The 16894-nt window shown below is 35.8% G+C and overlaps 1 protein-coding gene across 3 annotated transcripts in view; it reads left to right on the top strand.

Moving 5' to 3' along the window:
* CDH8 (cadherin 8) overlaps positions 1-16894 on the top strand; it is a 417595-nt gene that overhangs the window by 199732 nt on the left and 200969 nt on the right. For all 3 annotated transcript variants that reach the window (XM_007993552.3, XM_007993550.3, XM_007993547.3), the window contains exons 5-6: positions 10119-10286; positions 14151-14338. In XM_007993552.3, coding sequence (XP_007991743.1) covers positions 10119-10286; positions 14151-14338 — 356 coding nt within the window. The remainder of the gene's footprint in view (positions 1-10118; positions 10287-14150; positions 14339-16894) is intronic.

Raw genomic sequence — 16894 nt, 5'->3', positions numbered from 1 at the left:
GAAGTTGTAGTTTTTTTGGTCTAAGAATATGCTACATTATAAAACAGGAAATTCACACGTAAGGAAGTAATTTTTACACATTCAGATAGTGGAATGATCCTCAGCGGTCTGATTTAAAGCTTTCAAGCCTGCTGTTCTATAGCAACAATTTCCAAGCATAAATCGGGCAGGGAATATAGATGCTAATATATAAAACCTATATGACAGAGCCATGACTGTCAAACAGACTCATATTAAGATGCTGGGATAGCATAGAAGACGATTGTTGGACAAATATCTTACTAAGCATTCTGCAGAGATATTTTTTGGCAAAGGAGAGTATGTTATTTTCTATATTCTTTTTATCAGACATGAAGTTTCTAGGCAAATTAAAAAATATTTTATAACTAAGATTCTAAAGACCAAGATTTGGACCTTTAGCCTGCAGCTGTGGGACCTTGTCCAAGACCTTTCTCATTGCCAGGTCATATTCTGAATTCCTAACATTCATGTGATAATATATTTTCATCGGTGGAAAATGAATTGTTTTCCTATCAACTCTTATAGGAGAATTTGCATGTCATAACTATATATGTGCCAAGAGAAATAAATAACTATGAAACTTCAAAAATAGCAAGTAACACCAGAACATCATTCATTGATAAAGCATGTATATCAAAGAAATTGTTTTTTCATGAATTCATCCCCAAGTAATTATATTCATGAAATATTTCTAGGATACATAGCTCATCAGCACCACCCTTTTTTGAGTATTCCTGAGAATATATGAAATATTAGAACACTGTCCTACGAATTTATATTGAGACATTTAATTAATACTTCAAATGTCAATTATGGAATGAATAAAATATCTACAGAAACAATGAGAACCCTGTGTTCTTCAGTTTATAAAACACACACACCTCACTAGCATTAATTGTGGTGCTATGTCCTTCTTCTGACAAACCAATATAACCTGAAGATATGACTCAGGCTGTGATGGAATGAAGTAGCCCTTGAGCCTTAAAGCAGTAAGACTTGAAGTCAAATACTGCCACACACACCCCTAACCCTCCCACCAGACACACACACTTAGTGGCTCTGTGATTGTGTGACAGTATCTGGATGTCTCCAGTCCCTGGAGACATGGCAATTACTAATATTTTTCAAGTGGTTGCATGCTTCAAGACTGAGGCCCTGAACCAGCAAGCTTCAATTACCATTTTTTTCTCTCTCTTTCTTCTTCCACCTTCATTCCCCCCTATCCTCTCTTTTTCTCTTGTAGTATTTTCATCCCTCTTACATTTGTTGAATAACCTATTATGTGCCAGGGATTACATTAGGTTCTGGGCATAAAAGGGTAATTATGACATGCTTTCATACCCATTAATTTGCTAGCAGGATAGGTTGAAATAGAGGAGGTGGTGAAATGGAAAGAAATGTAAAAACAAATGCTATGAGGAAGTTTCTAGCAAAGGTGCATACAATCAAAAGGAAGAGAGCAATTAGTCCTACTTGGAAAGACTTCTTGGCAGCTGAAACATCAGAGCTGGGACTGAAAGGATGCATGGAATTTTAGGAGGTCCAGGAAAGAGTAAGGGTGTTCTAGACTGTATTATCCACACAAAATTCTGGAGGAACCAAGTATATGGCAAATCCAAAGAAAGGGAAGTGTTTGGAAAATCAAAGGCATATGCTGTGTAGAATGCTATAGTAAAAGATGTTTGGGGACAAGTCAAGTAAAGATTTGAATAAGAGAAAAATCACTTTGTTACCTGGAAATCACTGTGGAAGCATTACCTTTTTGAAACTGGTGAGAGCTGTTCACACCTTGTAGTAGGTTTTCTGAATATAAACTTTGTTTCTAATTTTAAAAATAGCATAAATATTTGCTGATTATCATAACCAGTGAATTAATACCTAAATTTCATTTGACATATGTATATATGTATGCTCGTAACATTTATAAAACCTAAGTAGAAAACATGCATGTATTTACATATGTATAAATCTATGTATCATATATGAATGTATATATTTATACAAAGAAATACAAAATTTATCTATATTTATATGTATATATTTACAGCTATAAGTGTTCATATGTATATGTGTATGTTTGTAAAATATATATACTGTGTGTATATATAATATTATATATAAAATGTGGAAAATAAAACATTTGCCTTTTTACTTATCATGTAATAATACCAGACAATAATACTGAGTCTAAATTCTTGATTGTAATTCAATTAATAACATTTCGTGTATGAGATCAGTGAGCCTCTGGGAATTTCAGTGGCCTGCCCAAGATCACATGGCTGGTAATAGCTCTACAAAAATAATTTCTCTTCCAGCTAACTCCAGAGCCCATTCTCTAAGCACAGATCTGTGCTTTTTGTTATAGACAGCTGAGAAATATGAGAGGGACATTTTCAGTCCTGCACTAAAACGTATCAAGGTGTCTTTGGGTGTATTTATTTCCAAGGTTTTATATGCACAACATAATGCAGGCTAATCATGACATATATAATTTAAAATAATATTAAAAATGATTATAATGTAATCATTTTTAATAGGCTCTTTATAACAGTTTTTACTGTCTGCTTAATATTGTATGCCTTTGATCTCTATAACCTTAACCACTACCTTAATATTTTTCTTGTTATTATTTAAATTGCTTTTCTTTTAAAAAGTATTGTACAGAAAAGTGAACATCTAAAACTAAAAATATGAGTAACCAGGAGAAAATAAAATTTATGATTTTCTTAGAATAAGTTCTTAGTTTAAAAAGTACTGGTCAAAATGTGTAAACGAGCTTTCGATTGCTGATTCGCTTGATAAGTTATATTTCCAAATGGGCTGTTATATTTTTAAAAAGCACGAGAAATGTGTAAGAGGCGATACAGTTTCTCCAAATTCAGGCCAATCTATCTATATGTCTATTTATCTGTCTATCTCTCTATTTCTCTGTCTCTCTATTTCTCTATCTATCTATCTATCTATCTATCTATCTATCTATCTATCTATCTATCTTCCTCTATAATATCTCCCTTATCTATCTAAATCATAAATTATTAGTCACAAAGAAAGGGAAATGCTGTTTTCTTTGAGCCTTATGGAGTCCAAATTATTTTCTAATGTGTTTATCTAAGTGTTGCATTTTTTCCTTTGCAGTATATCTGTGCAAGTTTGACATTGTTGTGATTCTGTTATTCAGTGGTAAGGTGGGCGTGTGTGGAAGTATGTCTGGTTATACATACTTTATTCTTCATAACTGGTAGCATGTAGTATAAATCACATAGCTAGCAGAAAGTGTGGGTGCAGTACATGACCCCCCCACTTATAAAAGAATTGTCTCTTATAACCTTTCATCACTTAACCTCATAAGTAAAAGACCCCTTTTCACAGATAATAAAATGATAATTGCATATTGAATTGGAAAGGGTTTTTGGGGATAACAAAGCTAGTGGTTTCATAACTAGGATAATGTGTTCAACAAGTCTTATTCAAAAGAGGAGTCTAGCACAGCATTTTATATCAACTGCAATCTTTGAACAGCACAATCTGGGAGACCCGTGAAGAGTGAATTACAGTAATCAGCCTTCAAAATGACAAAAGAGTCAATCAGCATCCCCTTGCCTTTCTTGTGAAGCCTCTCAATCTGGTGATATCACAGAAATTATAAAAAGAAATCTTCGTGACGGATACAAAATGCTTCTCAAATGATAACGCCAAAGACAATGGGAAGAAAAAAGAACACACACACAAGTTTAATGTTTTTGAGATGACTGAAGCTGGATTCTAATCAGAAGTACTCCCTGGATGATGAGACATAAGAAACAGCTGTTGAGCACTGAGAGGAACTTAGGCCAGTCTAGGATTTAAATTCTTAAACTCCTGAACCAGGAAAATCTCGATTTGATTGAATAACATAAAGATAAAATCATGTCTTAAATACAGGAGAATCAAACACATCAGTCTGTTCACAGCAAGGTAATGAATGTTGGTTTCAAACAAGATGATCTTCCTTTTCCTCGTAATTCTTCTACTAGAATTCACCCCCTAATCTTCTTCTACTCCCCAGTGCTAGGTTCAAATTTCCATTGAATTAACTTCCTGGAGAATGGAGGGTTCTCATTAGTTGAATTCTCTTATTTGCTTGAATTTTCAAAATGAAATTCCAGGGAAACTTCTAATGTATAATCGTTTACATTCCCTCATCTGGAAATGCTATGCAGCTTAAGCTACTGAGACTCCAGGAGGGCTGGGTACCCCTGAACACCAAGTGTGATTTTTCCTTTTCAAAATTGCAAAATGTTATAACCCCCCATTTTCGAGGAAAAAAGTTTGTCCGAGTGATGTTCTCTTGTTAGTTCAAGGCTAGCTGATTATGAAAGGGTCTAAATCTAAATCCTAGAACCATTACTGTTGGAAATTTATAAAAGTCAAAAATAAAAGATGTGATCAGATAATTTTATCAACTCAACAGTCTTATCCTTGAATTTCTATGCTGGAAAAAATGATCTAAGTTGTTTTCTAAGTTATTGTGAGGTTATTTATCAAATATCCACATCAAGAATTTTACTAATTGCTTCAAAAGAAAGCATTTTATCATATGGCTTCTCCCAAACTTGAAACCCCTAACTTGTCACCACATTGGTGTAATGGAAGCTTAAACTTATGCGAGCTTCTGAACATGTTGCTGAGTGTTGACAATGTGTGACCATAAGCATGCTAGGGACATGGACACTACTCCTGCTTGACCATTTATGAAAAAAGACAGACACAGTTTATGTCTTGGGCAATGGGACGTTAATAAAGTAGCACCATCAAAATTTGCTTTAAATGAGTTTATTTTGGCAAATAGTGAGTCAGAATCTTCTCTCTGGCTTTTTAGAATAAAAGTTGAAAATGGTTAAGAAATGCCATTTTATTGAAGATTTAAGTCATTTTTTAGCATTCACAGTTCAAATTTTTTAACTTCTCAAATCTGAGAATTTAAATCCTTCTCAAATTTGAAAACAGTCTTGCCTAATTACTATATTTTGTGCTCGGTATTAGGTGGTGTTTCATACCAAACAATGATTTTTAAAGTAGAGGAGTTATCTGTTGTCCGTAATTTTGTTTACTCGTGAATTTGTTTTATTGGACACAGAGTTTCTTGTCAAACACATTTCTTTCCTTAAAAGAAACAGCCTGAAGCTGCTAGTGCTTGGGAGATATGTTAGCCAAAGCAGGAGAAAAGAAGTAGAAGGGAATAGTAAGGCTATTTTCACCTTCTATTTTAGAAGCTTGTCAATATCTTGAAGTATCTATGGAAGTGAAATACATTGTGAATAGGAATAGTAAAGTTAAGTAATATGTGTAGATAAGCCCAACACAAAGAGAAAAATAAAAGGATCCAGGGCAATTGTGGTTTCCCCTATTCTGCCTTTACAGCTACAAAATAGCATAAAAAGGGTTCCAAAAATTCTGTCTTGGATTTTTTTAATGAGTTTCTGCTAGTCGTGGGGTTGAGACTAGAGGAAGTGGACTCAGGAAAGCAAGAGCTGTTCATTATTCAGTTTGAACTGAAGCCAATTAACTGTGCTGCATGTTCTAAAGAAACCTTGGAGAGACTCCCTACTCGCCTTAGAAATCAGAAAACCTACTCCCAATGTTGTAGAAGAAAAGAGGAGATGCAAAGACTCTCAGAGGTGCAGCCTCCCAGTGGGGCCATCTTGAGCAACTCACTTAAATGAATAGGTATTGCTCTCATTTTACAGGTAAGAAAACAATCTGCCCTGCCTTCTTAAGGAGCGGACCTGGACCTTAGTACATTATTACATTGAAGTACTTTCGAACTATAGATGTCTGTGTAAGAGTAACATGTGGGCAAAATGTTTGGTACTTGGACAGAGTCCCAGTTTTGTAGCCACATATTTTAGGATCTTGTCAGGAAAGAGGCAATTGAGGAGAATTTAACAAAGGGACTGTTGACAAAGGTATGACCTGGTTAAGAGAGAGCTTCATGGAAGAATGCGGCACCAGATGCTAGCAATAGAAGTACCATCAAGACTCCTAGATCTTAAGGAGCAAAGGAAGGTGGCAGTTACTGGACACTAGATAGAATTTTACTTTAATGATATCTCTAAATAATAACCTGAGTGGCCAAATACAGGAATAAAGACTTTGTAGGAGTCTTTGGGGGAGTCATTTGCACAACCTCCCAGGTTAATGTGTGTTGGTGGAGTCTAACAAAAAGCCAGAGAGTAAGGGAATTAATTGAGGCAATCTATTAAGGCTACCCTTCCATGCCAACACTGGGTGGATAGGGCTGGGCAGTGGACTTGTAGGAGCAATTGTAGAATATTCTGTACTCTTACCATCATCCACATAAACATTAAAAAGTCTGCCTGGGGAAGGGAAACAGTATGTTTGGGTAACTACTGTGTACCAAGAACTTGGCCTGAATTATCTCACATCATCTTGGAATATCCACAATGAGAAGCTGGTTATTATCTCTGTTTGAGAGGATATGGAGTTTTGATGAGTTTAATAATTTATTCATGGTCACAAAGTTGGTAAGCTTAAGACTAAGATAAAAAATGCAAACCTGCCTGATTTCAATTAGGAGGGGAACATTGATAAGAGGAATCAAACTTGAAAATATTTGGTTGACCCTTGAACAACACAGGTTTAAACTGTGAGGTTCTACTTACATGTACCTTTTTTTCAATAAATATTTTGTAAATTTTTCTGAGATTTTCAACAATTTGGAAAAATTGACAGATGAACTAGGTAGCCTAGAATGTTAAAAACATTAAAAAAAATGAATATCATGAATGCATAAAATGTGTGTAGATACTATTATTACCGGAAAGAGGGTTCTTGGATGTCGTGCAAGAAAGAAATAAGGGCAAGTCTGTAGAATAGTGAATGCAAGTTTATTAAGCAAGTAAAGGAATAAAAGAATGGCTATTCCATAGACAGAGCAGTCCTGGGGTTGTTAGTTGCCCATGTTTATGTTTATTTCTTGATGATATGCTGAGCAATGGTTGGATTATTCATGCCTCCCCTTTTTTTAGACCATATAGAGTAACTTCCTGAAATTGATGTGGCATTTGTAAACTGTCATGGTGCTGGTGGGAGTGTAGCAGTAAGGATGACCAGAGGTCATCTTGTCGCTATCTTGGTTTTGGTGGGTTTGGGCCAGTTTCTTTACTCCAACCTGTTTTATCAGCAAGGTCTTTATGATCTGTATCTTGTTCTGGCTTCCTATCTCATCCTGTAAATTAGAATGCCTTAACTGTCTGGGAATGCAGCTCAGAAGGTCTCAGCTTTATTTTACGTAGCCCCTATTCAAGACGGAGTTGTTCCGGTTCACAACCCTCTTCAATATTCTATTTATATGTTAATTGACTGTGTTATCAGAAAGGTTTGTGGTCAATAGTAGCTTATTAGCAGTTAAGTTTTGGGGGAGTCAAAAGTGACATACGGATTTTCAACTGCATGTGGAGTCAGTGCCCCTAACCTCCCGTGTTGTTCAAGAGTCAACTGTGTATGCATCTTAGGTAGCATGAAGCTGCTTACCTCAATGTGGGGGGGTAAAAAGACTTTTGCAATTGATGAAGTCCCATGCAGCATTTCTTGTCCTATTTGATAAACAAGATTCTCCACTGCGATGCTGCACTCATATTCTGATCTAACTCGTCGACACTAACCCAAAGGTGTTATTTCCAAGTGAGTAAAAAAACTATTTTAATTCCAAATGCCTGAGACATCACAGTTTTGTTTTATTTTACATTTTCACTTTCACAACACATAAAAGAAATGATGAGAATAATACATACCAATCTTTTTTTGACCTGGAGAAGTTGTAGGAGTTCTTTCATGCAGGTAACCTGAAAAGTCTCATGCATAGACCTCACCTCATCAACTTTCTTGAAAAATATTGCTGCCTTCCTTGGAGAATGACATTATTTTGCTCTGACTGTTAGAAGCTCCATGTCAAATTCCAAAGTCCAATGGGTGGCATAATCAATGATGACCTTAGAATGTGGTGGTACAAGCATTCATGTAAATGTCATGGGAGGAAAACAATGTTCTTATCTTCTTTACTGAAAATCTGAGCCCTAATGAAAATATTCTAGGTTATAAAATTGTATATTCATAGCAGAGTAGCTATCTTGGTATCTCAACATGCTAATATAATGAGGTTTGTTATCTTTGTTGCTGTGTTTTGCTTATCTGTTTGTTTTCTTCTCAAAAATGCCTCACAGTGGTCTAAATCTGAATGGTTGACATATTTCTACTTTTCTTTCTGTTTTTATTTTTAACTATATAGGTATGATCTATGAGTTACATTATGATGTGATCAAATCCTGAAACAAAGCATTGCATTGAAAAATATCATCATAGTATTACAAATGTTTGCAAATAAGCAAGGTTATCTAATTCAGTGCTCCCTGAATGGGAAGCCCTATTATTAAATTGTGTCAGAGTCTAATAAAGTGTATAAGAACTCACAGTTCTCCCCAGAGCCTGCTCCCTGTGTAGGTGCTTTGTATTTCTGTGGTCACTCTTGGGACTCATTTGCTACTCAAATGATTCAGGGACTTGAACTTCTTGCAATGCTTTTACAGACAGATGATTTTTAAAAACTATATGAATTTAAAAAAAAAGAATTACAACTTCAGAAGTGGCCAAGGCAATGGCTCAGCTTTAATTTGAATTGAACATGTATGGTGCCCCTGGGTTAGAAGTGAAGGGGTTAAATTATCTTTAATCTGGACGTCTTCCTTTTACCTTGACCAGAAATGTAACACACATCAATTCAATAGAAGTATTCTGGACTAGTCAAAACAAGTTTTATTATGGACATTTAGCAATATGGGTAAGGGGCATCTTATGACATAGAGTTAAGTAAAAATGCAGGAAATTTAAAAATACAATATTATCATACGAATATATCTGTCAGTTGTGTGACATGGGAAAATATGAAATACCTACAACATTTATCAATATGAGAATGCCTTAACCACGTATAGTATATTGTACAATGAAAAATTATGCAACTGTAGGAAGTAATGAGGTGAACTTCTACCCAGTGATGAGGAAGTTTTTAAAAAACATCTCCTGTGAAAAGAGAAAGTCTCAGAATGCTGCCTATATTACGATCATGTCTGTGGTTAAATGTTTATACACACATTTCTGTGTGTGTACATATCATGGCCTTGTAATTTTGCACCTCAAAATGTCAGCATTATCTATGAAAAAACTATGTGGAGGTAGAGAGAGAGAGCTAAATAAGGATTTTTGATTTTCAAAATAACTTCAGGAGGATCTAAGCAAATTTTGAATCTTTAACAAGGGTATTAAATTACCAGTGAAACAAACAGACAAGCCCACATGAAACCCTGAATATATAACAGAAGAAAAAATATTAAGATTTGAGCAGTGATTATTTTATTGTATTTTATGTAATTTTATATTGTATTCACCTTTTCCTTTATCTTCCTATTTTTCTAAACTATTTGCTACACTTTTACAAAGAGAAGATGTGTCTAAACAATTAAAATATAAATATAGTTGAACAGTAGATTAGAACTTAATACACTTGACTATATTAATTCTGATTGTTATTTTGTTCATCTGAGTTGATTCTAATGATGCATTTATTTATTTCATCTCTCTAATGTATTTGTGAACTTCAGAATAATTTATCTTTGACCTCATAGCCTTCAAGCTATTTGTGTGTTTACTCCTCTTTTAGGGGAATTGGGATCTGTGATAAATTGGAGGATTCTTTCACTTCCAGGGTTTTCTGGGGTGGACAAGACTGTGTTCTGATGTACTTTATAATTTGGTAGACAAGGGATGTCATTCAGTTTATTTTCTAATATATATTTTTGCAAGTTCTTTTTTATACATTATAAAACACATTTTTGCAAATTATCTGTAAATGTCTATGACCACAATCTTTCTCGTTGATATAACAGGCACACACAAATCAAATGTCAGAAGAACACAGAAAATTATCTGAGTAGGGACTTGGTGTATGCTTGTGTGTTTCTGTATGTGCGTGTGTGAGATTAATACTTTCATTTTTTATTTAGCTCTCTGACTGAAAGCCATTCTTCCATTTTCCCCCTCAGCTATTATAAAAACTGCCCTTCCCAACATGGACAGAGAAGCCAAGGAGGAGTACCTGGTTGTTATCCAAGCCAAAGATATGGGTGGACACTCTGGTGGCCTGTCTGGGACCACGACACTTACAGTGACTCTTACTGATGTTAATGACAATCCTCCAAAATTTGCACAGAGTAAGTTAATTTCCTGCACTGGATGAGAATCTTGGTATGATGTTTCCATTGGAATTTATATTATAATTTTTAGTCATATTTTAAAACCTGACAGCAACTATTGAGTGGCTTATTATGTGCCAGGTATGGCATGATTTTGGTACTAAACTTATTCCCATTTTACAGATTACAAAGCAGTTGATAACATTTCCAAACATCAAGCATGTAGTAAGTAAGAATTAGAACCAGTATGTCTGACTGCAAGCTGTGCACTCCTTTCTCTTTTGCACACTATCTCTCTTTATGAAAGCTTGAGAGGATGATGAAAATGAAGCTCAGATATTGCTCTGTTATTAGCCCCATTGTTGTATGAAGGAAATCAAATATCTAGTACCCAAGGTAGGGAAAACAAATATGCAGTAGGCTTGCTGCGAAACGTACACTCCTTCTTCCTGCAACTGGGAGGACATCAGTAAGACTCCACTCTTCCCTGCTAAAGCCATGCTCTCCCTTGGAAATTTCAACAGCATGCATTCTAGGCAGCCAACATGAAAGAATCAGGGAGACAATCATTATTTGGCAACTTTATTGTACTCTCATCAAACACTTTCTTCTGAGCATTTATTCAAGTAATATGACAGAGACATGATTTGATAAGGCCTTTCTGATACGGGGACTCTTGAATTGAGATATGAAAAAGTGAATACCATGAGTTGGAACAGGGTGAAGCCATGGGAGAGAGGATGAATAGTGCAGCTAAAAAGGATGTTCAAAAGCCCTGTGTCTACATACTTATTATTATTATTATTATTATTTTAAGATTCCACATATAAGTAAGATCAGGCAGGACTTCTTTTTCCTTTGATCTGACTTATTTCGCTTAACATAATATGTCTGGGTTCATCCATGTTGTTGCAAATGACAGGATCTCCTTTTTAAAGGCTGAATGATGTTTCATTGTATAAATACACGCCACAACTTCTTAGCCATTCATCTGTCAGTGGATACTTGGGTAATGTCCATTTCTTTGCTATTCTGAAGAATCCTGGAATGAACATGAAAGTGCAGACATCTTTCCAAGGCAGTGGTTTCTTTTATCAAAACATCATAGTGTACACTTTAAATATAGTCAATAATAAAACAAAAGAAGCCCTGTGGAAGGATGGTGTACAGCCGTGTATGGGAATGGAAATAATTTCACTGCAGCTGGAGCAGAGGGTGCCGGGGAAAGTGCTGCAGCAAGAGTCTGGAGAGTTAGATTAGACAGAAATTAGCCATACTTGGATTTGAAGGCCATTTTAAGTATGAGAACCTTTATCCTAAGATCATTAGGAGACCATTTAAAGATTTTAAATTGCAGCTTGAGTGATAGGCTCTGGTTCCAGGGAAATTGGAAAGAAATTAAGTCTAGCCTTCCTTCATTGTCTTCTCTGCTTTGCAGCCAGTTAAAGAGTTATTCGCAATCATTCACGTAAAAGGTGATGGTAGCCCTGGCAAGCAAGGGTGGTTGTGTTGGATGCACAGAAAAGTGTGTGGGTGTGATGCACAGTTGAGTTAGAGAGGACAAAAGTCTAAGGATAGATTGCATTTTCAGTTGAGGAAGATGGATGATCATATTTCTAACATGAGAGATTAGATGCATGCTGGTTCTATTTGTTGGTATAGAAAATACCATAGGAAATCTGGTTTTTAAAGAGGTGAAGGAGGGAAGGTGGGTGTGGGGAGAGAGAGGGGAGAGTGAGAGAGACAAATGTGTGTAGAGCTTGAAAATGACACATTTGAGGTATCTTTGATGATTTATCTGAAGAAATTCCAAGCTAGAAAGAGTAGAGGAGACGCATTTTCATTAAGAATTTTAGAATTTTTACATCTGGCAATTCATAAATCAGATAACAATGCAACTCTTTTAAACAAAATTATTGAAATGGAGAACACCATTTCTTCTCATCTTTCCCTCACTTTTTTTGCCTTTGCAATTGCATTACAGTGAATACAGCAAGATGCCATATTTCTTTATAAGAAAATGATTATTCAATCCAATAGTGGCAGATCAATTTCAAACGTGTGCCTTTTCTTAGAGATAATAACTATTAAGTATGATCACACTGATAGAGATGAGGAGCAGGCACAGAATAGGAATGGATAAAGGTATGTTCCATTTGTTTGGCTTCCCAAGACTCCCCATGTAGGACTAGCAGCACGGCATGGCCCCTGGCTGTCTTATTTATTTAATAAGCATACTGAAAGAGATCATCTCAAACCTTACCTGGAATATAAAGTTTGTGGAAAATGGAATCATTACACCAATTATAAGAAAACTGGGAGACTTTGCTTGAAGTGAGGATTTTCAGTGCCTACCTTATGGCAAAACTATTTGGAAAATGTTTTAATCCCCAGTCCTATAACTTCGTGATTCTAAGAGAGATGTTTTTATCCCATTGTTAAGTAAAGGGGTGTTAGGGCTAGAAGAAACCTTGCTGTTAATGTTGAGTATAAGGAGCCTTAGTTTATCCGAGGGACTCAGTGGATTTGAGCTCAAATGAGAATTAGGTAATGTTCTCCAGATTTGATTTTTCCTTTTGGGTTTTTAGGTCATTGAATGTTTAATTTTCCCTCGTTGTGGTTGCAAGGGGCCTAAAACTTTTTGGTGTTTTGAGTTTGGATTCCGCAGAAGCAGACACTGAGACAAGAATTTGATTGTGAGTTTAACTTGGAGATAGGACCAAGAAATACCAGTGGAGAAAGGAGACAGAGAGAGAGAGAGAGAAATAGCCACACACACACAAAAAGGTGCATTATTGAGCCAGCTACTACTGTGGGTTACTGGAACTTTATCCCATTGGAGAAACTCTGGACCACTGTAAAGAAAGAAAAGAAAAGAAAAAACTCAAAGTTATCCTGTCACAGAATGGAGAGACCTAGAATTTTATATACTAACTCCTGTGAGTCTTTGAGGGCTGTTTCTGCAGGAAGCATTAATTTTCTGGCATTTCTGGCCTGACATTCAGTGGGCAAAATGGGTTCTGAAGGCCAGAAATAACCCTCAGGCAAAGAAATGCAGGAGTGGCAGTTAGATGTAAGACAGGTGTACACTACAGTAGTAATGGCCAGGGGTTATGGTTGGGACACCAACAGCTTCCTCTACACCAATGAAAGTGAGTGACAGCAGTATAACAACTGAAGTGACTTGAGTTAAAAATGGACTAATGCCACTAATTAGACACACTTTATTGCCCCAATATGAGAGTGAAGATACACTTGATTGTATTTTGCCTAGGAAGTGTTGAAGGCAGGATTTTCGTCTTTAGAGCAATGAGAACTTCAGCAACAAGAGGAGTGTTTCATGTGTCTGAACAGCTTGCTGCAGGGCACAGCAAAAGTTCAGTAATTGAATTTTATCAAAAATGGTCTAAAAGTCTGTAAATATAAAGGTACGTTCAAAAGTGACTTCCAGTGTGTTACACATTGCATCTTTCTGTGCTGAAATTAGCTTAATATTTTATGTTGGCAACAAAGAATATCCCCATGGGCAGTAAATGTGATTATACGGCAAAAAGGAAAAAAAATACACACATAGATTCCCTAATAGTCTTGATTTAGCTGCTCCAAATATACACTTGGTAAACATATGGTTGAGTAAGTTTCATATCTCAGAAGAGTATTGAAAAGGGATCATGCCTTCTTCTGGGAACTGTTTGTCTCTGATTCAGTTAAAAGACTGAACATTCCACAATGGAAATGGATATTTCTGTCTCTTCTATCACTTTATTGGTAGCATAAATAAAGGAATGACCAGAACAAAGGAGGTGACCAAAAGATATTTGTCATATAAATGAATGAATGGTTGGAATTTGTGTGACGCTCATTTTTCTCCTCTTTTCAAAGGCCTGTATCACTTCTCAGTACCGGAAGATGTGGTTCTTGGCACTGCAATAGGCAGGGTGAAGGCCAATGATCAGGATATTGGTGAAAATGCACAGTCATCATATGACATCATTGATGGAGATGGAACAGCACTTTTTGAAATCACTTCTGATGCCCAGGCCCAGGATGGCATTATAAGGCTAAGAAAAGTAAGCTAAGGAAACTTTTGTTCATCTTCAAAATACCTCTTTGAAACTTGAGTTTTAAAGTTGAGGTACTTGTATGGACTTCCTGACAGAATTGTAGAGCTGGTAGACGTTTAGCATTGAGCAATAAGACAAGATAACTAGTGCACCTCGTATCCTTTTGGCACCTCGTATCTCTTGGGCCCCCTTCACATTTCTGCTAAAGGTCTGGTAAATGGCTACCATAATAGTGCTGCTCCTCCAACTTACCTATTACCCATAACCACAGGAATTTACTGAGTCCTTAGACAGGGCACTTCAACTATGTGGGGAAGTCAATATCCTGTGAAGGCAGCCCTCAACCAAAGGGGGAGAAAAATTGGTAGACAGTTACTATCGTTCGAAGAAACTATTCTGAGTCATATTGTTTAAGGTTGTAAAAGGATTCTCAGTGAAAACAGGCCTCAGTTGCCCACAGAGGTGACGAGTTCAGTGGCTTTTAGCCTTTCTGTATATAACTCTCCTCATGTTTGAACTCTTGCTTCCTGAAATATCTTCCCCAAATACACTGAAGCTTCCCAAGTCCTTATTGAAGGCTATGCTTTCATGGAAAGTTTAAAAAAAAAAAAAAAAAAAAAAAAAAAAAAAAAAACAGGCAGAACATTCAGGTTCAGTTATCCTGGTTCAGTTATCCTGGCTTTCTCTAGTGCCTGAAGGACAGGGCCAAACCTGCTACCATTGCATACTCCAAACTATGGCTCAGAGGTTTGAGCATCATGGGAAATGAAGCTCATCTTTCCCTTGCTTCTGGATAGGGAGCTACCATTGAAGAAAGAAACATCTCCATAACAAGCATAAATAATGTAGGAAAATTTGAGACTGCTTTTGTTAGCAATCTCTTGCTTTTATGGTAGATGTAAAAAAATTCTGTACGACATTTTCCATTTATATTTCTCATCATAAAATCTACACTCATAAGAAATGTGTAGAACATAGTTCCTTACTTTATAGTCACAAAGCACTTGCAAGGAAAATACTCTTTGATCCTCAATCCTGATTATTTTCTTCAATACTGTTCTTCAAACCTTTGTCATGAAGTAGATCAAACTAGTTTTTAAATGGATTTGCTTGTTCTCAAATAAGATAGATGGTGGACCACACAATTGGGAGTCAATAATTTTTTTCACTTTCTTCATCAGCATCATGTAGATATGAGTGTAAGGTTACTATCTGAATCTCCATTGTGCCACACGGAGACCTATTTCCAATGGTCTTGCTCTAAAAATCGCCCCCACTGAAGAGGTCTTAACAATGAAAACCTAAAGTTTTCTGGATGTTCTTTTTTATAAAAAATATTTTTAAAAATCAATTTTGAGAAAGATGTCTACATTTATTTTAACTCTCTGCTGAGCAACGCGATCTTTCTACCAAAATCTTGGTTTCAGTTTAGCATTAAGAACTACAAAACATTTAAAAAGCCATGTTTGAAATAAAGTATAGCATAATATTTGAGTCAATTATTGAATAACCCAGAGTCACATTTTCCTTGACTAATGATTCCTAATGTCATTTTTATTGTTATTATTCCCATTTTTTTGCCGTAAAGTGCAGTTATAAACTGAAACAATTAGCCATTTGCTTTATTTTTATTTGCTGTTAGTCCTAAACTTGGAAGCATATACTATACACCTTGACACCAAGTAAAACATGTATTTTACCCTAGAGAACAGTGCAAAGGAGTTGTATTTCTACAATTTATAGGCCCTGTTTTTTGTCCAATAAAATTCTTGGGACACCAGAATGTGTCTGGGTTCATTGTCGTTATGTTGAGCTGGAATTAAGCAGAACATAATTTGTTACACTTAACAATGTTTGCGAAGAATTTGAAATTTCAAAATTGTTACAGTAAAGGTGATTGGCAAATTGTGAATATGCTGATGTTGCATGATCTATTCATGGATGCATGTGCCTAGTAATTTTAGAATAGGTAGGAAAGTGAGTGCCTGCCTGGTTTACTAGAAGATATGGGGGGAAAAAAGGAGCCAAGTCCCATTAGATCAGAATTCAAATGTAAAAACCAACACAATAGTTTGAAATAAGAATATATAATGAAGCTTGTACTGGAATTCTGAAAGAGTTCACTGGTGCCAGTTTGTCTTCTAGCTTATTTTTAAAAATCTTCATTGCCTATTTAAAGTTATATTTCTTTTGAGAAATGTGTAATGCAGTTGTATACTGTCTCTTTGAACCTCGATAGACTTGCATTCTTGAAATCTGAAGTATTGTGATTCACCAAAAATTGGACTATAAAGGTGCTAATGCACACAGGCTTCTGGCTTATTGAAGGTGGCTTCTTTTTACCTAGCTTTACTTACCTAGGTCATCGACCAAAGTCTCTCAGAGTTTTAGGGAATGAAGTATTAATGTCAGACACATTGTCAGTAATGGTGCAATGAGGTAATTTCAAATTGCTTTTAAGTGGTTGGTGGGGGCACAATTAGATTCAGTTATCTATTTATACTGCTCGCATAATTTCTTCTTCTAAATATAAACACAAGTACATACATATGTATCGGTGCA

Source organism: Chlorocebus sabaeus, chromosome 5 (assembly GCF_047675955.1).
Source record: "Chlorocebus sabaeus isolate Y175 chromosome 5, mChlSab1.0.hap1, whole genome shotgun sequence".
NCBI lineage: Eukaryota > Metazoa > Chordata > Mammalia > Primates > Cercopithecidae > Chlorocebus > Chlorocebus sabaeus.
This window is presented reverse-complemented; position numbering and strand designations above follow the sequence as displayed.